At 36.3% G+C, this 23,739-nt stretch overlaps 2 protein-coding genes across 3 annotated transcripts in view; one reads left to right on the forward strand and one right to left on the reverse strand.

Moving 5' to 3' along the window:
- Window positions 1-12,312, forward strand: part of CDK17 (cyclin dependent kinase 17) — a 134,714-nt gene extending 122,402 nt beyond the window's left edge. The window contains exons 12-17 of the mRNA XM_037845732.1: window positions 1,368-1,465; window positions 1,725-1,830; window positions 3,705-3,747; window positions 4,742-4,832; window positions 6,602-6,679; window positions 7,209-12,312. Of these exons, the coding sequence (XP_037701660.1) occupies window positions 1,368-1,465; window positions 1,725-1,830; window positions 3,705-3,747; window positions 4,742-4,832; window positions 6,602-6,679; window positions 7,209-7,246 (454 nt within the window). The 3' untranslated portion in view covers window positions 7,247-12,312. The remainder of the gene's footprint in view (window positions 1-1,367; window positions 1,466-1,724; window positions 1,831-3,704; window positions 3,748-4,741; window positions 4,833-6,601; window positions 6,680-7,208) is intronic.
- A 615-nt stretch (window positions 12,313-12,927) lies between these two features.
- The window catches only part of ELK3 (ETS transcription factor ELK3), a 67,471-nt gene continuing 56,659 nt past the window's right edge, over window positions 12,928-23,739 (reverse strand). For both annotated transcript variants that reach the window (XM_037845733.1, XM_037845734.1), the window contains exons 4-5: window positions 20,748-20,870; window positions 12,928-15,537 (exon numbers count right to left, since the gene is read on the reverse strand). In XM_037845733.1, the coding sequence (XP_037701661.1) occupies window positions 15,439-15,537; window positions 20,748-20,870 (222 nt within the window). In that variant the 3' untranslated portion in view covers window positions 12,928-15,438. The remainder of the gene's footprint in view (window positions 15,538-20,747; window positions 20,871-23,739) is intronic.

Here is a 23,739-nt window from a genome sequence, read left to right on the forward strand (position 1 = left end):
ATTGTTGTCTCTCTCTCTAAAATGTCTCTGGGTATTTCTTGCTTAGCTTCTCTGAGCTCTCTGAGTTTCATCTGTCTTTTGTCCTCTCATAGAGGACTACAGCAAGGGAATTAAGACTCATCTTGAATGGGCTGGGTCATACCTCCTTGGAAAAACCTTATCAAAAGGTCCCACCCAGCAATAAGTCTGCTCCCATAGGGATGGACCAAGAGAACATGGCCTTTTGTGGGGTACTTAATAGCTCCATACCAGCACAGTAGCCATCTTTCTCACATACCACTTTGATCGTGACATTCTTCTACTCTAACACCATTGTTTCCTCCCCATTCATGACTAACTGTTCCTCAATGTGGTACTGAAAGCACTCCATAAGAAGTTTCTAAACTATGTTTTCCAGCAAATTTCAGACTATTATTCTACACAAATATTCCCTTTTGGCCAAACAAGCTACACACTGTCCGTCAAAAATAACTTGGACTTTACCACCTTTGCTCTTATGTTCACACCAGTCTACTCATCTGGAAAACCTACATTGCTTCTCTAATTATGGCCTGGACCTAGTAACCTTCAAAACGCAGCTCTTCATAAATCCTTTTGTAAGCATACCCTAGCCTCAGGTAGTAATTTCTTTTCTGAACTTGGATTTATTGTCTATACACTTCGTTGTCTTATATAAAATTGTTTGTTGTCTTGAACAATTATATGAAATCTTGTTTTACCTAATATTTTAATATGTAAAAATTAAATTTTATATGTAAGTGCTGGATTGTGAGCCCTTTAATAAAAGGACTATGTCTTAAATTTATGTGTATTCACAATTCCTAGAAGACAGAACCCCTTCACTGTATCTCCATCCCTTTCTCATCCTTCTCTTACACTCCCCTACCCCACACGTACATGTTCTAACCCTGCTTCCTACATAAAAACTCTTAAATCGTTTGCTTCTCTCTGTGCCTGTTGCGTACTACCTTAGTTATGTTCACTCTGTCTCCTAGATTACTGTAACAGTCTCTTTTGATTGATTTTCCTCCTTCCAATCTTGCTCTTCTTCAGTCTGTGGTCCACAGTATAGCCAATATAAGAATTCAGTGAGATAATAATTAAAGCACTTAAAAGTTCCTAACACATAGGTAAGCATTCAACCATTACTAGCTGTTAGCATTTTAAGTAGAACCGTGGATAAAGCAATATGGAAATTGAGACAAATAGGGTAAATACTAACAAATTAGTTGAATTGGAGCTGAAAAATCTCTGTAGGAGGTTTTCAAGTAGGCTAGTATGAAATTCCAATCTTAGGAAAAAGGTTCTTGTGCTTCATAATATTTAAATAATTTGCTCATCAAATTTTTTTCTGGTATATTTTAAAGGGGTGTTGGTTGCATTTTCTTTGAAATGGCTTCTGGAAGACCTCTGTTTCCAGGATCAACTGTGGAAGATGAATTACACTTAATTTTCCGACTGCTAGGTAACAGAAGAAATCTTTTCCCAGTGATTTTGCACCTAGAGTTGACTAGCTAGATAAGACTTAATCTCTAAAAAGTCTGTTTTGATTCTGAGACTAACTTAAATAGCTGTTATTTGTAAGACTTTAGAGTTAGTGTAATTATTATGTAAATTGCTTTCTTAGGCACTTTCTTAGTTGCTTTTATTATATATATATATTTACATTTTTAATATATGTATGTGAGTATGTAAAAACATTTTTTTTTTTTTTTTACATTCAGGAACTCCATCTCAGGAAACTTGGCCAGGTGTGTCTTCAAATGATGAGTTCAAGAACTACAACTTTCCAAAATATAAACCACAGCCTCTAATTAACCATGCACCCAGGTAGGAATTTTTTTATTTTTTCTTTAAGTGGAAGGGTAAATCTACATGATTGTTTTCAGTTGCTTGAAGCATTAAGTGCAGTAAGGATTGAGGAAACAATATATAATACCACACACAATTCTTAAATATTAGATGCTAATTTAATTACATTTCTTCCTTCCTTTGTCAAATTCATTTTTAAATTCAGTGATCAGGAATCACCGAAGTATGTGAAAAGTATTGAGTTGTAAATTAAATTAGTATGGAACTTACATATTAGAATTCCAGAGTTTTACGTAGGTAGTTCGTTTCCCCAGAAAGATGTTGATTGATGCCTTATTCAATACCATGAAGACCATGATGAATTTTCTGTTTTGTCTTCTACAGAATTATTCTGTGTTTGCTTATAAAACCTTAAAAATGTGTTTTACGGAAAATCTTGACCCTGCCATGAGGTGACCAACCAGTATTTTGGTCAGTGTTAATGACATAATTTGTATTTGAAGATTATAAACTCTTTCTGACCCCTCAGCAAAATGTAATATTCTCAATGTTGAAAATCAGTTCAAGGTTCTTCTCAGACCTATCCCAGATCAATCTAAGACTCCCTTTAAATTTGAGTCAGAACATTTTTACTTAAAGAATGTAGCTAACCCCATTGACTATATTTTCCATCTTTCCTTTAAAAAAAAAAAAAGAGGTAAAAAGGCACCAAGATACCAAATAAGGGCCTCTTCTGTTTTAATGAAAAGCCATCAAATTGCTCACAACATAACATACTTGCTCTGCTTCCATTTATTCTCAAGCTAGGGAAGAACAAAACAGTTCTGACACCAGAAATACTTTTAAAGTATTAATGTGAATTGGTGTTCTTACTGTTACCATAGCAACTAATATAATTCTAACTAAACTTTCTTGGGGAGAAAAATATGTGCTGGGCTTTATTGTGTCTCTCCCTAGTAGTATAAATCTTATTTTTGTAGTTTATGTATTGGTTGCTGTTTGTAATGTTCAGTGTAGAAGGTTGAAGCTCTTCTTTTGAAGCAGATTCTCTCCAACCTTAGGTGCTAGCTTATCTGAGTCCAGGGAGCTCTGGATATGTGCCAGAATGGCAAACTATAGAGGATTAGAAGAGCCTGGAGAGTGTCTAGGATGTAGCATCCACTGTACCTACTAGAGCACTTTGAGGGAAAAATATTTCTTATTCATAATTGTGCTTTTGCCTTGAAAGGCACTGCAAGACAGAAGGTGTGATTTCTGATCCAGAGGTTATCCCATTAAGATTATCTCTATTCCTACTAATATTTTGTTAGTTTCTCCACTGTAACTATATTTACTGGCTGTGTCATTGGTATTGTAACCCTTATTAATTAAATTTTGTGAAGTTGTGGCGTATTTAAACTGAACTTTATACCTTCAAGTACCCATTGCTGGGCATACCACACTATAAAATTTTGTTCAATGACATTTCTGTATCTTGAACTATAGTGATATATTTTGTAGTCACTTATCTGTGTTTTCACCTATATAATAGTTCAGAGACCTTTGTACTCTTGTCTTCAGTGGATCACTATGAAAATTGATTCAATTTATTTAAACTTCCCTATAAAAGCAATTATTTTGTTTTGAGATAGAATGGTGATTTAAAAAAAAATCTATAGTTTTAATACAGTTTTCCTCTTGAATATTGAAAGTTTGAATTGAAGCCCAATTATGGTTTTTTCTTAAAAAAGTAGCAAGATAAATCTTTTAAAGAATAAAACAGTCTATTTGAAGGCAACAAGAATGACAATTTTAGAGCACTTAAATTTAGCAGTTTACAACACTTAGAAAGTAGTCTTCTATCAACTAAGATAAAAGGGAATAAATTGTCACTTGTCTTTTGTTGTTTCTAGGTTAGATTCTGAAGGAATTGAGTTGATAACAAAATTTCTTCAGGTAAGTTGCATCTTATTTTGTAGTGGTTAAATGGGTAGCTAACTTCTCTAAGCCTCAGTTGACTTCATAAAATGCCTCTGTAAAAATACCTTTCTTGTATATTTCCTGTGATAATTATACAAGATTATTTATGGTAATATCTAGCATTCTCAAAGCACATGCTAAAGTATAAAAATATCATAGTTTCTCTTTCTGTTTACCTAAAACAGTCTGAGGTAGTTATCTGCTGGCATTGATCAACTTTGTCAAGGCCATGTTCTTGGTCTTTTCCTTATATTTACTGCCTCACAGGCTGCTGTACCTCCAACAATCATTCCTATCTTCTTTCAAAGCAGAAAGAAGAGGGAGGGTAAGGGCAGTGCCAGCTGCATGAGTCCTCTTAAAATAGGAAAGCAAAAGTTTTCCCACAACCCCCTCTCCCCACCAAGTCTCCTTGGCCAGAGCATTAATTCTAAAAGAGGCTGGGGATTGGGGAGCAGGATTGTCATAATTAGTCTAGACCTAGAACAGTCATAACTCATGATCCATTTGTTGGAGCTGAAAGCATTGACACCTTGAACAAATCCAGGTTCTGTCATCAAGGAAAAAGAAGGAAAAGGGGTATTGGATAGGTAATTAATAAGTTCTGCCATAAAGATATGGGGTATATATTCCACTAATCCTTTGGTGTTCATGAAGAAAAGTGAAACCAAAAGTCAGACATTTTAATTTTCATCACTTCAGAAAATACAGGGAATCCAAACTTTTAGTTAAGATCCAACTTAACTTGGAAATTTGGAACTGAGATACAATTATTATTACTTAACCTCGACAGCAACTCAAATTAGAGTGTATCTGGAGTATTGCAAGTTGGTGCTTGAAAATAGTTATCACATTAACTAATTAAAAAAAAAAAAATAACAACCAGTAGCACTGAATGGTAATTTGCCCCCTTTTTTCCTCTTTACACCAATTAGAAAAAAAGTTAATGAAGCAGTTCTTTGCTTTTTCACAGTATGAATCTAAGAAAAGGGTTTCAGCAGAAGAGGCCATGAAACATGTATACTTTCGGAGTCTGGGACCAAGAATACATGCTTTACCTGAAAGTAAGAAATTCTGTAGTGCTTTTTCCCCTCTTTATTTTCATTTATCCAGAGATGGGAAATGGAGTGGATTAAGGATATAGGAAGAAATTGTTGTTGGTTTTTGTCCAAAATTCTTGTGTTTTCTGTAATTAGATCAGAATTCTGTGAACTGTGTTTAAATTTATTCCTTATAACACTGAGTACATTGCCACTGCTCTGTAAGAAATCCATAATACTTTGGAATGGGTCATTAATCCTACTGGAATTAAACTGGAAAATACCATCTGTTGATAGGCATTGTCATCAGGCCCAATCTAGTTTTTAATTCAGAGTTGTTAAAAGTAGATTTCAGGCAAGGTATAATAAAGGACAACCAAAACATAAGATTGTTTTCTTGAGAAAGAAGATATCCTTAAGATGTAAAGACAATTTTTCCTTTATTGTGGTTTGACTTTACTATCCATGACAGTGGTGAGCATATTGTCAGAGCCACTAAAATAGCAGCTTTCCCGTGCCTAAGGTAACTAACTGCTTGATTTTACTAAGACATTCCTTTTTTTCATCACCTCCATATTTTACTGCAAAAATTAGGGTAAGGTTAATGGAGAATTAGGAGAATATTTGGGAACTGAGCTGCTGAAAGCTTTCATTAATTTCCCATTCTCATTTACTAGGCATTACTGATTCATCAAGGTTTAAGTAGCAATCAGTAACAAAGCTAACTGGAATGAAGAATTCTTAAAACTTTACACTTAGAACTTACCAGATATTTTTAAATGAAGGACTACCTCTCAGAGAGAGTTTGGAAATGAGAGATGAATTACAAGTGTTTTAAAAATGATATTTATATTTCGTTGTTAATTTCAGGTTTCATAGTTTGGGGTAGGCAGTTATCATACAAACCTATTCCTTTTTTTCAAGGATCTGTTATCATAGTAGCTTTGTACCATCATAAGGAAGCAGAGATAAAGAATAGAGAGAATGTGAACTGAGTAGTACATTTTGATTAGGTCTCCCACCCCCAGTCAGTCCTAGAATAGGCATAGTATGTTCTCTTAGATTTCCAGGCTGCTGTGATATATATCACACAATGGTTTGGCTTAAACAATGGGAATTTATTGGCTCATGATTTTGAGGCTAGAAGGCCAAAGCTGAAGTGTCAGCCATGTGATGCTTTCTCTCCAAAGTCTGTGATATTCTGGTGTTGGCTGCCAGCGATCCTTGGGGTTCCTTGGCTTGTTTGCCTGCCTTCTTTCACATGGCGCTGTCCTCTCCTTTCTTCTCTGGCTTCCAGCTTCTGGCTCCTGCTGTCTCCCTATGGCGTTCTCTGACTGACTGTGCCTAAATTTCTTCTGCTTATAAAGGACTCCAGTAATTGGGATTAACGCCCACCCTGCTTAAATTGGCCACACCTTAACTAAAAATAACATCTTTAAGAGTTCCTATATACAGTGGGTTCACACCGACAGGAATGTAGATTAAGAACATGTTTTTTTCTGGGGTTCATAACTTAATCTACCATATTCTCCTTAGAGAAACATGGACATGCAACATATTGTAGAGCATAGGGGAAGAAAGTTTCTGAAGGGGAATTATTCAGTTTGGTTTTCTTCTCAAAACATTGGCACAAAAGGGAAACTATTTAAGCAGGGGCTTTAAGCATGTAAATCTGGTATAAATGTTTCAAGTTGGATCAATATATGCTTTTTAAAAATATTGTCTATAGTTGAGTTATATTTGTTTCAATAATGGTAGACCTTTACCTGATAATATTTGTCTGTATATTTTAGGTGTATCAATATTCAGTTTGAAAGAGATTCAGTTGCAAAAGGACCCGGGTTTTCGAAATTCTTCTTATCCAGAGACAGGTGTGTTTGTCATAAACCATTTCACATGTCGATCATGAATTTTTGGCTGGAATCAAGCTTTTGGTTTATAAATTGGTCAGTAAAATTATTGATGTAAAAACCAATGTACAGTGCATTCCGCAACTGTCTATGTTTAGCATTGCACGTACTCACTTTTCTGTATGATGTGGGCAGCTCAGTAAATCTTCAGAGAGAAATCTGACTCAGTCAAGTCAGAGATCCTGAAAGCTGCAGATGGCACAAAGACCTTTTACAAGTGACCTGGCTTGATCACTGAACACGCCAACCCTGGTACCTGAGGCAGAAGACACATCTTGTGCTTCCCTAGTCATCAGGTTCATCACTTCGAAGCCTAGAAGCTATAGACTGACCCCATCAACAAAAGGGTCATTTAAGACAGTGCTGATCACTCTTCCCATGGAATATTAGCTTTTGCTGGTGGGAACGTTAGTTTCCTAGAGTCACCAAATACTGTATGTGGGATAAAACTGAACCTTGAACTGCCTCATAAAATGACTTTATATTTTAGGACATGGGAAGAACAGAAGACAGAGCATGCTCTTTTAAGTCTGATAACATGGTTTCAAGCCCAGCCCCCCAGCCTTTCTTATCAATCAAGGACTCAGATCTGAAGGCAGTTATTTCTTTTGGTGGACTTGGAATCTTCGTTTGTCTACACTGTCTTCTTCACAGTGGAGTCTTTTTATTTCAGACCTATAGATTGTTTTTATATTTGTTGTCACAGTGTGACAATTTTTTTTTTTTGTACAGTTGGTTTTAAGGTTTCCTCTGCCATTAGAGCCAGTAGGTTACAGCTATTGATGTAACTGTAGCTGCAATTTTTGTGCAGAACTGAGAAACACAGTGCATTATTTATTGTGGAATCATTGCTGCTAAATAACTACTGTCTGTTTATTTAACACAACAGTTAAATGCCTGAAGAAGTTGCAGTGGCTTTACTATATGTGAATGCATCTGTTTCTCCTCACAAATTGTTTTTCTGCTGCATTTTTGTTTTTAAAATTAAACTGCAGTGTGTCCTGGAATGTAAATCTAGCTTTGCTTAACAGTAAAATAAGTGAGCCATCTTGAACACTCTGAGTTCATGATATATAATTTCTTATTGAACATTGGCAAATAGAGTAGCTCAGAGATTGATAAGCACATTATTTTTAGGAAAGCATGAGATGCAGAAATTGATTCAAGCAAGTGAATACCTGATATTTTGGAGATCCCCACCTTAGACACCAGTAAATTAAAACACCCAAATAATTTATTTTTATCTATTACATATTACTGGATATTTGTATACTAATACACTTGCCTAATTTTACATTGTGTTTTAATTCAGTTAAAACTAAACCATACAAGTCCAGACAATATGAAAGGTCTTGTTTTTGTTTGTTTTAAATACATTTCTTTTATTAGGAAGGATGGTATTTCATTGGGTGGCAATTTATTTTTCATTTGGGAGTTGTATATGTGTTTTAATAGCACTTACTTGGAATCAACAGTAAACTATAAAATGTCTTTGTAATGAGCCATGATGAACTTCAAATGAGAGAAATGAGAACTTAGAGGATTAATGTTTTAAAGGATTATAGGTATTCTGTTTACCAGAGATAGTAAATATTAAAGTTTTGATTATGCATCTCTTCGGACATCATAAACACACCTTGGTATTGGTAACAGTGTTTTAAGAATTTGTGTTCACTTTTAAGGACTATTTGTTTAGTGCATCTTATAAACTATATATCTTAATTGGTATATTTTGAAATGGTCATGTAAATTTTTGACTTATATATCATGAAAATAGTCATAACTTAATTTTTCCTGACATTCACTGAAAAACATTCAGGGGTCCTACCATTTCTCTTCAGGAACTCTTGTAGTTTATTGTTGTTATTTAACAGTATTAAGTGAGTTTTTGTATATTTCACTTGAACTTTATTTGTGAATAGTGACTGTGGCATGTTTCGGGGTGTTTTAATATTTCATGATACTGAAATTCTAATTTTTTAAATTAAAAATTCTGGAAGGAACAGATTCATGTCTAATGATGAATATTGGACCACTACTGCTTTTCACATTTGTAAATTGGTTTTATGTTAAACCCTGTAGCCTAACAAACTGCTGTTATTTTTAACTGACAGACATGTATTAATATTGTATTTTGAAGGTTATAAATACTATGTGGAAATTCCTCCATTTTGTTTTGAAATTTATAATAACAAAATCTCCATGTTGTTAAAAAGTAGTTTTGTTGAGTCACAGTTCTTTCTTGGGGAAGAACGCTGTGCAGAAAGGGATCTTTTTCTTGTTTTAGGTCTTGGACACTACTGGCATAATGAAGTCTAACTGTGCCAGTAGTGATATCTAATTTATATTTGTGATGGCCATTTGTTCAGTAATCTCTGCTGTGATTTTATAAGATAGCACTCTCAATGATAAATTGTCAGGTTATTTATTATTTTATAGGATATGTATATATAACATATGGTTGGTTTATTGCAAATTTGACATAGTTATCCATAAATTTGATTCTTGAATATGAAGGCAAAGAAATATATCCAGTAATTATATAAAAATTATGCTCCCTAGAAAATCCTAGGGATGCTTCTTCATTTTATTAAGGAATTTAGTAAGCAAACAAGGGAGTTTTGACACTTAGGCACCATTCAGTTTCTGAAAACTTTGCAGTGGACCTTGAACATATAGGATTCATCTCAAACTGACAAGGTACCTAGAGGTAAGAGACAATGCCTTTTTTGTTTTCCTTGCAAGTGGTGTTTGTAACACACATTGAACGTGTGTCATTCTAGGTGTCCCGAAGTGACTGCATTCTGTTTGGTGATTTAGCAGCTTACGTTTGAAAGACTACTTGTTAACATGTTATAATAGTCTATCTTTTAGACTTTAAGATTATTCACATGGTTTTATCCCCAAATGTAATCCCTTTGAACTTATTTTTAATGTCAGTGGCTTTATTTTTTAAATATTCTAATCTAGTTTCTTACATTGATTCCTTTCTTTTTGATTGACCAGTTCATCTATATCAAAACATTAACTGGGAACCCAAGCTCATGAGCGGGCTGCTGAAGAATTTCCATACATTTTTCTGCGCCAAACTTGAATCTTCGGAGCTTTCAATGTATTGTTTGAGACCCAAGGAAAGGCACAATGTTTTTCCCTCTTGTTCAGTCACAAAACTAGAACTTATTTGCTAATATTAAGTTCATATTCTTGTGTTTAGATAGGCATAAATTTCCCTCAGTTACCATCAGACCTAGCTTTAATTAATAATCACTTCTGCCACTGACCCAGAGAAGACCACTGAAATATTCACACCAATTTTCTATTAAAAGATTAAAACAGGAAGAACATGACCAAGTGACTGAATAACAAGTTGCTCTGATTAGAAAAGATCATAAAATTTTGATCTCTGATGATGCAGAGGACTTCTCATTGGTGGCTTCTTCCCATGAGAAGTAGGAAAATTCAATCCATATGGAAAAACCAATAATTCTCAGAGGCTGCTACTTTAGATCAGAGACTGTAAACTAAACCTCTCTTAAGCAGAATGGGTGTGCATGTGTGAGAGACAGACATGTGTGGAGTGTAGGAATATGGTGGCTGCTTCTGCCGCTTTCTTCTGCCTGAGCCCTTACTGCAGAGGTCCTGAGATCGAGATCATGAAGATGAGCATGAGGAAGTAGCTGATGCCATCGGTTACAATGCAGCTCTTTCTAGGAAGTGGGAAAGCTCAGCATATCTGCCAGTAGTCTCATATGCTCACAAAAGGATGATTCCATTGGGCTCTGGTTCAGGCATGGAATTGCAGTGAGTATCGCCTTAGGATTTGTGCAACAGGCTCTCAGGATTCTCTTGAGCCCTTCCTAGAACAGGGCTAGTGAAAACATTGCCATAAAATCTTCAGCCATTTTTCCAACGGTATTGACAGTACTTCCACATTCTCACAGCCAAATAGGCTATAGTTATCTTCTTTGTGTTATTTTCTCTCCCATGGTTGTGTGAGGCTGAGGTGATTGGTTAAGGAAGGGGTGATGCGGTGCTGTTGGGGGCCATGTAGCTCACATGGAAAATCACCACGATTGCTTTAGAGGCCCAGTCCTGTCATTGTGCTATTCACAGAACTAGAGCTTATCATCCTTTCATGAAGTCCCTTCCTCTCTTTTGAATTTAGCATTTAAATTCTAGTGCTACTAGTTTCTATATTATTGTCATATATGGTGATGAGCTATAGGCTTTGTTCTCAGGGTAAATGTAAGCATACTGATCTTTGAGTTCTCAATGTTTTTTCTCTTGCCTAACCTCTTCAGATATCCTCTTTTCTCTGCCTGGACCACTCTTTTCTTCCATCCCTCTTCTCTTTGCCTCCCTTACTCATTCTTCAGGTCTCAGTTATTATTTCTTCTAGAAAGCCTTTCTTAACCTCCCCCCACATACCCTAACTCTACCATCAGACTGACTGAAGTGCCCTGTACTTAAACTGCCTTTTTTCCCTGAAACCTCGTCACACCTATCCTTGTTAACAGCATACTTCTTTCCCCTCACTTCACCATAAGCTCTGTGAAGGAAAGGACTGTCTTGTCCACTTCTATATTCTTGAATCATTAAATACTTGAGTGAATTAAAATGCATGCATGAAGCGATCCTTCTTGTCTCTTCTCTATGAATGAATCAAAGACAAATTCAGAAGTCAAAAATTGGTGATAGAAAATAAACATTTTCTTCCTAGCAGGCTAAAATATGTGACTCTTTTGAAACTTAACTAACATAATCAAGTGGTTCTCTCTACGCACACATCTATACACCTGACTGAGGGTGGGGTAAGGTAGGATAGGACTGGGAATAAAATCGAAACTGGAGAAATCTAGGTAGGGCCAGTTGTCCAATGACTAAGAATCTGCTCTCAAAACAGTGATAGTAGCAAACATGTATTTAATGTTTATGTGTGTCAGGTACTTATTCTATGTGAAGATGTCTACTAGTTCAAATTCTTTTGAGGCACTGTAGATTAAGATCATCTCCAGTGTCAAAATGCTAGGTTTGAAATCTGGATAGTTCTATGACCTTGAGCAAATTACTTAGCCCCTCTGGGCCTTAATTTCCGCACCTGTAAAATAGGATATTGTAGTATTTCCCTCATAATTTGTTGGAAGGATTAAAAATCATAAGATACATTTAGAACAGTGCCTGCTAGCACAAAATGGGTGTTTATAAATGGTTGTTCTTATTAACTGAAATTATATCATTTATTGATTAAATAGTAATTAAAAATATTACCTAGAGACCTGACTCATGTGGGAGTGGGTAACTAGACAGTGTATTCTTCTGTGCTGATTTTACAGGTAGGGCCATACAATTTCGGATAATATGATAAAAGGCAGCGAGGGCATGTGTGAGAGATACCTGTGTATATTTAAGCGTAAAAGGGCATTTTACAAAACTAATGTCTGTTACATGTAACTAAGGTCTGTTACATAGAGCTAACAGTAAGATATTAGCTTCTTGAGAACAGGGATCAGATTTCCATTTTCCATTCCTGAAATGGTACCTGGTTCATAGTTGGTTCTCATATGTTTCTTCAATAAATGAATGATTTCCTACCACTACCTGCAAGTGTGATATGCCATATGCTGCTGCGAGTTATCTGTGACCTTTTGCCATACTAATTGTAATATCCAACATGTTATTTAAGGGCCTCCACTCCATTAGTCAACTGTTTGTCCTTGACCTTCCCCTGCTCCCCATCCAGTCACACACGTAGCAGTCTCTATCAGACCCAAGATGGAGATGGCACTGAGCTCACCCATGAAAACCACAATCAGGTCAGCTGGAGGTGAGACCAGGAGAAACAATAACCTTTATCACCAAGCCTAGCAGATTATATTCCCCTGTATCAACAAAATGGCTAAAAGAATAAATGGTAATTTGGTTTTTCCCTTCCTCCCCATTATCTCCATCTCAATATAAAATGACTGATATAACTTAAGATACAAAAGATCAGGGGAACACCTTTCAAACCTATCCACTTCACCCCAAGTCAACCTCAGTAATTATATTTGATTCCTTAAATATCTGAGTTTAAAGCAGATTTTATATACACACACAGCAAGTCTTGACGCCAGGTGACAGGACTCATTTTCCAACTTGCACCCCATATGGAAAAGTGAAATTTCGGTCACCCAAAGTAAATGGAAGTAAACCAATTCACTTGCCTCCTCAAGCCTTTATCACAAAGTATTTATTGAACAAAAATAATATAACAGTAAAAATGATACATATATGAAAGTGAATGAAGATTTGCAGTCATAAAAAAGATGTGTAGAAAGACAGAATGTTCAGATTATAGTCCTATAAAACTTGAGCCATAGTGATCAAGCAGACATATAAACAAAAAAAAAAGTTATTTAATATGTTCTTTGAAACCTATTTTCAACTATAATACTTGTTAAAAAAACACACAGATTGGGGCAGAGTTATATGAGTTATATACTTGAATACCTCTAGTTCTCTACTTGTATTATGGTTTTTTGGTTCACTAAAAATTATGGTATTTTCCCCATTTACAGTAAATGGACCAATAGTATGTATTTAATCACAGTATTTGGAGGAAGAAAACATTAGTCAGATATGTAGTCATTTGAGTATTTCCAGTCAGCATTTACATTAAAAATTATACTAAAAATTATTTTTGGATGAGATTTTGCACACTAACTTTTTTGAGTTAGTGTTGCTGAAAGAATCTTGCAATTTGGATGTGTTTTCTTAAATGAGAAAACTTTTTTTAATGCTTTTTCTTGATCCGGTTTTTCTACCTAACATAATTTTGGGCCAGTAGTTCCATAGCTGGGCATTGGGAAACAACTGGGCTGAGCACCACTCCTTGTTATGCCTTCCATTAGCTGTGTGGCCTGAGGCAACTCCCAGCTCCTCCTGTCTACTTGTCCTCATCTGTAAAGAGATGGTGGGAAATATTCTCGAAGGTCCCTAATTCGACTACTTTATGTTTATTGAATATCAGATCCCTGGACCAATTTCTTTTATTTTAATACAGAATTATCCTGAGCCTAAGAGGAGGTAACAGTAGAGTCAGTGGATTTGGGGACCAGTCCTATTACTGTATATTCAAAGAAGCATATTAAGAGTGTTTACATTTTTCCCCTTAATAAGGGCACACATTTTCACACACACATGCTCATTTCCAATTGGGATGTCAGAGTTTACACGTATTAGAACAAAAATGTCAGACTTTTTTTTTTAATTCAAGAAATGTGTTTTCTATTTATTTATTTAACCTTTTCTTATAGGTAAAATGCCTGGTGTGGATCAGTTATTTAGCCGCATTTCAAATTGGTTTCTATTACTTGTAGTTAAGGATTATAATTTAACCTAATCTTGAATTTAAAGCATTGAGCGCTTTCCAGTTCTGATCTTGCATTAGAATTTCCTACGTCATGTATGGGACAGTGCCTGTGTAAAGTAGTGCCTCTATACAGTGATTCCTGCTGATTATTTTTTGAAGGAACAGAAAATGTTTCTATTATCACTGCTCTAAACTACACTACACAAAAGAATTTACTGCAGAGTGCTTCAAATTTGCATAAGTCAGTTCAGTTCCACAATAATGGGGTTCCTGAAGAATTTTCTTTTTCTTTTATCAGATTTCTTTCATCTCCACCAAGAACTGAGTAATACACAAAGCAGATAGAGTATATTTTAAATTTCCACAAGCAAGGTTATACCTACAGACATGAAGGTGCTGGAGTTAACAAAATTGTTTCTTTCTTGCTTGAATTCATCACCAGTCTTTGCACGTCATTCAATGTTAAATCATAGTTCCAGGGGTTTAGAAAAACCCTAAGTCATATTGACACAGTAAATGTATCAGATAGTGTGATTCTCTCTGGAAAACCGAGAATACTAGGGCTAACTGAAATCAGAATATGCTAACCTAAGGTAGGAGCAGGGATGGATAGAATGACTTGATGTAGCTTTTCCACTTCAGGTTTTTGTTGGGAGGAGTCTACAGGCTAGCCTTCAAAGTTAATTTTTTAAAAAATGCACTTCAGATACACCCTGCATGAATGTTTATTGTCTAAATATGGCTTATTCTTATAAAAACATCACTTTGGACATTTCATTTACTGAATTTCCCTTCAAAAGAGGTTCAAAGGCAATTCATATGCACTTGAAAGCACAAAAGAAAGTAATGTGAATATGCCTAGTGGTGAATATTGCCTAGTGGTGAAAAATAGCAAAATTCTACTAGAGAGCTGTTTGATACCAATTTTTGTCTTCCAAACATTTTCCCTTAATACTAAAAAATATATAAATCATTTACATAAAACTAAATGCAAAGGAAGGCACAGCCGGTTATAGTGTATATAAGCACAGTCAGCATATGCAGAAATAAAGGGAATACAAGCTTCACATCCTTATTAGTTACACTGAAATCCATTAAGAAAAGTTCTTCACTGTCAACAGTGTTCAACACTTAAGAGCTAAGAAGATATTAAAAAAACATTAAAATTCATTTAATGCAAAACAGATTTTCATATATACTTGAATATAAAAAAAACAGTTTTTAAAATGCTAACATAAATCTAGACTATCCATGTTATGAAAAGTGCAAACCAAATAACAGAGGGATTCACAATGTCCTTCTCATGACACAGGTAAACTAGCCCATGGGGATAAACTGTTGATGAGTCCTTAATTGTGGCCAGACATCATCAGGATTTCTGAGAGTTCGAAGAAAGCAGTACTGGAGAAGCAGCTCTGTCCATACTGGGGATTGGCACTGGCATGTGGCCATTAAGCAGTGTTGGGAACTGTAGGGGACAAAAGATTTTTAAATTATTCCAAATCCACTGGGAAGAACTAGGGCTCTTTACATTATGTTTATAGAATGAGTAATCAGAAGGTGATAGCAAGATCAAGATTATTTGGAGCGTAAACAGAGGATGGAAGGCCCAGAAAACGCCCCTAATTTATAGGCGTGAAAAAATACAGGTACTCTATATGTTGCTACAGCATGTTCTAATTCTATTAAATAAAGAGGTTCCAAGCTACTTAAAATGCTTATTTGCTTTAAATATTAGGAGAAAAATGAATTTTGAAAACCATAGATAGCTGACTCTTTACATGTAAGTTAATTTCTAATACTGTATTTTGAAATTTGCCTTCCGTTTTCCAGAGTATTACAAAGATGCTTCTCAGTGTTAAAACTGAGAAGTGTTTTTATCTTAAGTAATTGGGAATAACAGCAATATTTAATTTGAAGCTGAGAAAATGTTTTCTAATTAAAATGATATCAAAATTATTACACAATCACTCATAAGTGACAAAACTCAGTAAAAATTAATTTCTGTATTGGTAACTAAGCTCATAAGTTAATAGAGTAAACACATAAACTTTGATAATGACTTTTAAGTCTGAAACAAATATGTCATCTATATACCCCCACTGAACAAGAATGATTAAAGGCCTCCTTTCACCATGTGGCTATTCACAACTATATTTTGATTGTCTACCGTGGTATGTGTCAACAAGATCTCCTGGGGTGTCTTCTAGCTTAATTCATACTTAGTATAGATAAGTAAAATATTAGACACTTCACATAAACATTAAATATCAAGCTTGGCAGATGTTAAAAGTATAATAAATATTTGTAGAACAAGTAAATATATTTTTGCAATTTTCAGGTTACTTCAGTAACTGTTATGTGTCTAGGACCTTAGGGTTAATCAGGAGTTGTCATTTCCTTTGATATCTGGAGCCTATAGAGTAAGTATTGTTATCCTGTTTTAAAGATGACAAAACAGAGTTCAAAGTAAGTTCTAATTGGCTACTAAAGGTCACAGTTAATAAGCAGCAAAGCCAAGTTTTAAACTCTGATTGAAACGTACTGCACTTTACATACCAAACTGTCCAATTTATTATTTTGGCCAGGGGCAGGGGAGGAGTCTTTAATTCTTCAGTTTCATCATTATTGGCATTTCAAGGTTTTTGTTTCTTCTCTGCCACTTTTGGAATCTTTTTTCCTAGAATTTCATCCATTTCAACTGAGTTATCAAATCTATTCACATACAGCATATATTATTTTATTATCTTTTAATATTGTCTGTATGGTCCATGCTTCTAATACTATTTCCATTGTCTTGAAACTCTGAAAGAAGAGCAAGTTTTGAATTTTCACACTTTTAGTTTATTGGTGTCTTCTCTCCTTTTGATTTTTATCCATCTTATTGGTGTTTGCAAAAGAATCAGCTTTTGGTTTGTTAATCTTTTTCATTTTTAAAATACATTATTGATCACTATCCTCCTTATTTCTTTATATTCAACTGTCATAGTTTCTTGTGGTTAGCCTGGCTTTTCTGGCATGCTTCTTGGTCAGCATAACTAGCTATTTCCCTACCAAAGTCTCCTATCTTAAAATGCAGCATTCCTCAGACTTTTGTCCTCAGCCTTCCTTTCTCCTCTGTTATGTCCAGGACTCAATCATTTCCTGATGTCAGTTAGACATCCTCACCAATGCTTCTTCCTCACAAAGCCTGCTCTTCCCAGGCTCACATCTAAACTCGAGTTGAAGCAGGGCTCTGCCACTTAGTAGCATGTGATCTTGGGTAAACTGGGCAACCTCTTTGGGCCTTAGTGTCCTCATCTTTAAGACAGAAATATTGGGAATATTAAATGAGAAGCCATGAAAAATGCTTAGAACAATGGCACACAATAGCCTTCAATAAATGTTAACTATTAATAGCATTTCCAGTCTTTTACTTTTAATCACTTAGTAATTAATCTTTGCCTCTACTTAAGTTTGACTATTACTCCTCAAATCCAAATAAGTCTTCCTAAGTCCTCCTTTGAAATGTCTTCTAAATCTATTCCTGTTTCCACTTGTCTAATCTAAATGTTGATTCTTCCCTCAGGATTTGGAGTAGTGTAATAATTTCCTCGTATCTTTCTTTCCTTAAACTATCTTTTCAGTTCTTCCTCCACACTGATAACAGCAGTTTCTTTTAAAAATTGAGGTCTCATTATACCATCTCCAGTTTAAAAAGACTCCTATGGTTCTCACCCACAGATGATAAAGTGGAAACTCTCAAGCATGCTATAAGGCTATTTAAACTGCTTTTCCAAATTTCTCCTGTTATCCAGACTGTGTATTTTCACTCCTGCCCCTTCTTCTCAATTTAGCTTAGGTGTTTCTTCCTTGGAGCCTTTGCCCCGTCTCCAGCTAGAAAGAACTTCTGTTGGATTCCTGTAGCATTTTGTTTACACACTTATTATTCACATTTTGTATATCCCCTATAGTTCCTGCCTTAGAGCATCATAAATATTTGCTGGGTTAGATTTGTTGAATTAAAAATTACAGAAAGCATTCTCAAATGAAAACTTAATTGGCTCTGCCTTGTTTCAAGATATGTCTGTACCTACTAGGTGCATTCCAGGTTTGTTCAAAATCTATTTCAAAAGTTGTGGAATAGACATCCCTATAGATAAGCTCAAAATGCCAAGTTGTCCAGTTCAAACAGAGATTTCATTTTATTTCATAAGTAAAAGTTCTGTATTTGCATTTAGCACAAATGTGTTTGGCACTACCCCTCTCTGTAGTAAAACATGTCTCAATTACATAGCATATTTCTTCCAGAAAGGCTGATGTCTTTTTTCTCTTACCTTCCCTTAAATTCTTCAGTATCTGCTATAACCTGCTATAATTATGTCAGGGGATCTTGTCTGCAAAAACTCAATGCTGTCAACTATCATCCTAAAGATTCTGATCTACTTTTCTCTTCCAGTCATTACAAGAAACTTACCAACATCATTTATAATTTATCATAGGCCAAGTCTGTTTTTTCTTCCTCCAGCACATTTATAGCATATGTGAAACAAGTTTGCTGTTATTTTGAAAGAAAATTATTTTTGTTAGTGTAAAAGGGGCACTGTTGATAGTAATGTGAATTTTGAAAACCCATTTGTAATGTCCAGTTTTTAAAAATGAGAAAGTATTATTCCTCTTACCATGTTTTGTTGTTTTCCATTTTGAAAATTACTGTTTTCAACTTCTACCACACTCAACTGCTCTTTTCATAGGAAGAGTAGTAATATTTTTAAAGGTACAAACTTATTTTTCCTTAGCCTCATGGATTCAACCACCAAAAGAGGGTTCATGGCATCCTAACCAGGGAGTCATCCACACCGGGCTGTATTTTTTTTTTTAATCAGGAAGGTATTTTGAATGGGTCCCAAGAAAGAGGACAGGTCCATTTACTAAAACTAAAATTAAAATTCTGAGCAGGTAGCCTTTAAATGCAGCAATCTCTTCTGCAGAATTCTAAATATAAATAAGGAATCACTGGTCTGCAGTGGTTTTCGAAGTGTGGTTCCTGACCAACAGCAGCAACAACACTTGGAACTTGAAAGAAATACTATCATCAGGCCCCAGCCCAGACCTACTGAATCAGAAACCAATGGGCGGGAGCCCAGCAATCTGTATTTTAACACACCCTCAAGGTGGATTCTGTTGCACACTAACTTTGAGAAGTGGGGGTGGGTGGGTGGGGGTGCACATCCCCCAACCCCAGTAGATCCTGATAATGTTTAGAATCACTGTGGACATGAATCATTGTTACTGTTAGGAATATTCCTTACCTGTGATGGGCTGGAAGAAGTCAGAGATCTCCTTACCAGCAGTTCTCAGCCTAGCTGAGGGATCACCACACCCTGCACCAATCAGGTGGCAGAATTCCCAATAAGAGGGGAAATTATTCACAGACGTTTCCTGAATTCCTATATCCCTGCTATGCATCAGATCCTGTGTTAGATTCCAGGATTATAGTAGTATTGCCATCCCTTCCCCCCTGGAGCTTACTGTAGCTGTACAATTTTCTGCTCTATTTAGGAACTCCAATACTAGCATATTGATATGCCAATCTTAATACTTTCAGGAAGTGAGGCCTTTTAGCTCCTCACCAGAAGATTACTATTCCTAATCTAAAACGAAAACTTCCCAGTTTTTGTTTCCCTGCCTAAGTTAATAAAAAGGTTAAGAATCAACATGTTGGCTATGCATGATCATAGTTCAGTTTCTTGTGATGGAAACACAGACCAGGGAAGAGAAAGAAGCGTAATTACTCCAGGGATACAGTCACATCATGACACCCTATGCCAACTCCACTAGGAAACCAGAGAGGCAAGATAGCAATTAAAACATCTTTAACTCCACCCTTCTTCTAAACAAGATTTTGAATCCCAGCATATAAAGCTCCTGGCACGAAGTAGGTACATGGCAAATATTAACCTTGGCAGGCAAAATGACCAACACAGAAAAAGTTATCTTTTTAACACTTACCTTTCTTAGACATCTCTTTACAAATTCTTACATATCTTTTCATTTAATTAGTCAACAGTCATGACTGAGCATCATTTAGTGTGCCAAGGAATGTGCTATACAGTGGGGGACGCCACAGTGAACAAGATGCAGTTCCGATCATTACCAGATGAAGAGGCAATCACAGTACAAAGTGTAAGTGCTAGGAGCAAAAGAACTACAACTAGCTTGAATGAGCCACACTGGGGAGTATGGAATACAAGATGGAAAAGACAAGGCTAGACTTAATAAGTAAAAACGACCAGACAATGATGGGCTTTGGCTAAGAAGTTTGCACTGGATTACGATTCACAGAATTATGCAGATAACTTTTCTATCACAGTATGGATAAATTGTTGACTTTTTTATTTTTCAATTTATTTCAATTGATCATCAGTGACAACAGTTTCATAGTCCACGAAAGTATACAAAACTCTTCAAGAACTAATTGTTCCATTTGAGGATACCCGACATGAGTGAGCCATTTTTACCTTAATGAAAGGCAAAAACACGTTTGAAGGATATGCAAAACCCCATTATTGTGAACTTCCTTTGGAAACATTTTAACCAAACATAGGGCAGAACTCACTGTTACTTTTGCAGTATTTGTAGGGAAAAAATATCCCTTAGTAGTTCCATATTTAAAAGTGTTCCTTTCCAAATGCTCACCTGGAACAGCGTGTTTGGTCCTTGCAGTCTGGCAGGACTTAATGGAGCAACTGGACTAAGGCTGCTCCAGAAATGTATGCTGGATAGCAGTGGACTCGGGGTCAAAAGCAGTCCATTTGGTGTCTGGGAAAGAAAGCAAACAGACAGTTCTTCATACAGGTATTGCCTGACTCCAGCCATGAGCAGCAATGCAGCAGAAGGGCTGTGTGTGTGATACTGATGGACCTTCAGGCCTTCCCCCTCTTAGGAAAATCTGACAACTTTATTTCTGCAAGGCTAGCCAGTTTAATTTTAATTTTCTTAAATGCTAAATTTTGCTAGCAATTCTATCAGAGAGGTACCGACAAGTTACCTTTCTTAAACACTCTAGTGGAAAACTGAAGTTTGTAGCAACTTAGGTGTGCATGGTTTCTTCAACCTCCTCCCTTCTCTGCTACCCCTCCCAAGTTAAACAAGAGAATTTAGTATATATGAGTGGCTTTATTTCTTCTTACCTATATTTTCTTATTTTTCTACAGTGACTGTACATTATTTGGGTTGCAAACACACACACATACACACACACTTTTTATGGCCTCCCAAGCTTCACTTTATCAACTAGCCCTTTCATACTTTAGGATCCGCTGTTAAAATACACTACAGTAACTTCTTCAGAAGCTCTGAGCTGGGTTGTCCAGATTTCACTAGGGTATACGGATTGAAGAGAATTCATCTCCCTGGCAATGGTTTGTAAAAAAAAATCCCTTTCTTGTCAGATTGGTTGTAAAACCAAAAATCTGGATTTCCTAGGAGAGGGCCAAGGATTGCATTTGCTTGCAAACACACAGCAGGAGCCCTGACCCAGACGCCAGCTAGAGAGCAGAAGAAACAACCTGCCCCAGCTGGAAAATCTGCATGGCTTTTATTCTCAGTGGAGGCAAACTCCCAGGCCCAGGGTGATTTTGTACCTTTGTAACTGAAAGGAGCCCCTCAGTGGTTTTTGATGTCAAGAAAGTGCTTTGTATAACCACAGCAAAGGCACCAGCATTTCACATTGCATTGTCCTGGATGCTAAAGTATTGGTTTTTCCTAGAATTGGCCTCAGCAGCTTCATTAATTATCACAAGCATTTGGCTTAAACCTAAAGTGAAAGGTCTGTTCTGTTCACCAGAGACAAACATCCAAAGATTCTCAAACTGTGAGCTTGCTGAAAGATAAACTAATTTATATTAAGTTATCTTAGTCTCCGGTTCCACTGCATTTCCTACCTATTGGATGATCTATGAGGTTACTAGGATGAAGACATGTTTTGAACAAGCTCCACATTTGTTCTGTCTAGTCCAAGGCAATTCCTTGGTTAAGCATGGGTTCTGCCAGTGTTCCAATCTCAGAACCACTACCTACTAGCCAGATTACCTCGGGCAAATTATCTAATCTCAGTTTCCTAATCTGCAAAATGGGAAGAACAAAAATGCCTATATTAAAGGGTTGTCAGAAAGATTAAATAAGATGATTTATGTAAAGCTCTTAATACAGTGCCTGGCACACAGCAAATGCTCAACAAGTGTTAGATACTGTTACTGAGCTAAGTACTTAATAAAGGTGTTTGAAAGAATACATGAATTAGTAATTAATTAAAAGTGTGCCTGACATACTTACTAAATGGATTTCATCTCTTCATGGGGGAAATTCAACTGTATATAGAAAAGACATATACTTTGAAACAAACTCAGTCCAGTCAGTGGGTCCTTTAAGGCTCCTCTCAGTTGTGTCAGGTCAGGTCCACAAGCACAGGTGATCTGACAATATCTGCATGTTACCCTGGAGCCAGGTTTCAAACACAATATGCCACATTAACATTTAATAACCAGTGTGTTCCTGGCCTCCTAGTTTACCCATCAGTGCAGGTCTCAGTGCTCTAAAGAGACAGTGAGTCGCCTAAACCACAAAACACAGCTTTCTTTCCCTTGTCCACAGCCACAAATACACACCCATTCCTTTTTAATCCTCAGAGCAATACATAAGGTGTAGAATTCATACTTCTGTAATGTAAAATCTGTGCCCGTGTCTGGGTTTGAGATGTTTGCATATTTTTTTTCTAAGGAATACAGGAAGTACTCAGCATACAGTAGCCATCTGTTTCTCAGGTTTAATATGTTTTAAATGTCTTCTATAATATATGCAAATAAAATATTGTGAAATGATTTCCTTCTTTCTCTCCCCATCCCTGTTCTCTCTGAAGATCCTGTGGCTTTTTAAGGAAAGTTCCTGTAAAGCCTGGCCTGGGTTATCTCCTGTACAGTGCAAGCTTTCATAGCTTGTCCTGGCATGCACCCTGGAGTCTGGCAGGGTGGAGTGGCCTGAGGTATAGGGATTAAAGAAGCTACAAGCAAAATGTGGGCTTTCTCTTCCTTCACTAAAGAAGGTCTCAGCTGGAAGTCCCAGCAAAAGGGCCCTTCTGAATGGCAGATTCCAGATTCCCTCAACTGCCAAGGAAGAAGATGCCCAAGGGCCTAAGGGCACTGGGCATTCCTTTTTGAGGAGAAGGACCCTCCTACCAGGAATCTCATTTTGATCTTTCCTCTTGCTCTTCTTTCCCTTATTACTGAGTCCCCTAAAAAGCCTGCATATCTGAGCTAAATCAAGTGAACCGATGTTTCCCAAACATGCTTCTGTGCCCTTGTTCATGCCTCTCTTCTGGGATCGTGCCCTCTGACCGCCGCCTCTTTCCTCTCCACTTCCTCCTGCTTCCCTCTGCTCATCAAAATACCACCTTCTCAAAGGAGACTCCTGATGCCCACTCAACCGGATGGGATTTCTCTTTTTTCTGAATCTTCATAATACTTTGTAAGCCCTTTTTTCCTTAATATTTAACATGTTCTGCCTTACAGTATGGTAATTTGCATATTTTTCTTAAGCTTCCTTCCATAGCTTTTAAGGAATCTGGCTCATCTTTATTCCTGCTGTAGCACCCAGTTCATGAATACTTGATGAGTTGAAGTGAACTGCAACT

Source organism: Choloepus didactylus, chromosome 8 (genome assembly GCF_015220235.1).
Source record: "Choloepus didactylus isolate mChoDid1 chromosome 8, mChoDid1.pri, whole genome shotgun sequence".
NCBI classification, from domain to species: Eukaryota; Metazoa; Chordata; class Mammalia; order Pilosa; family Megalonychidae; genus Choloepus; species Choloepus didactylus.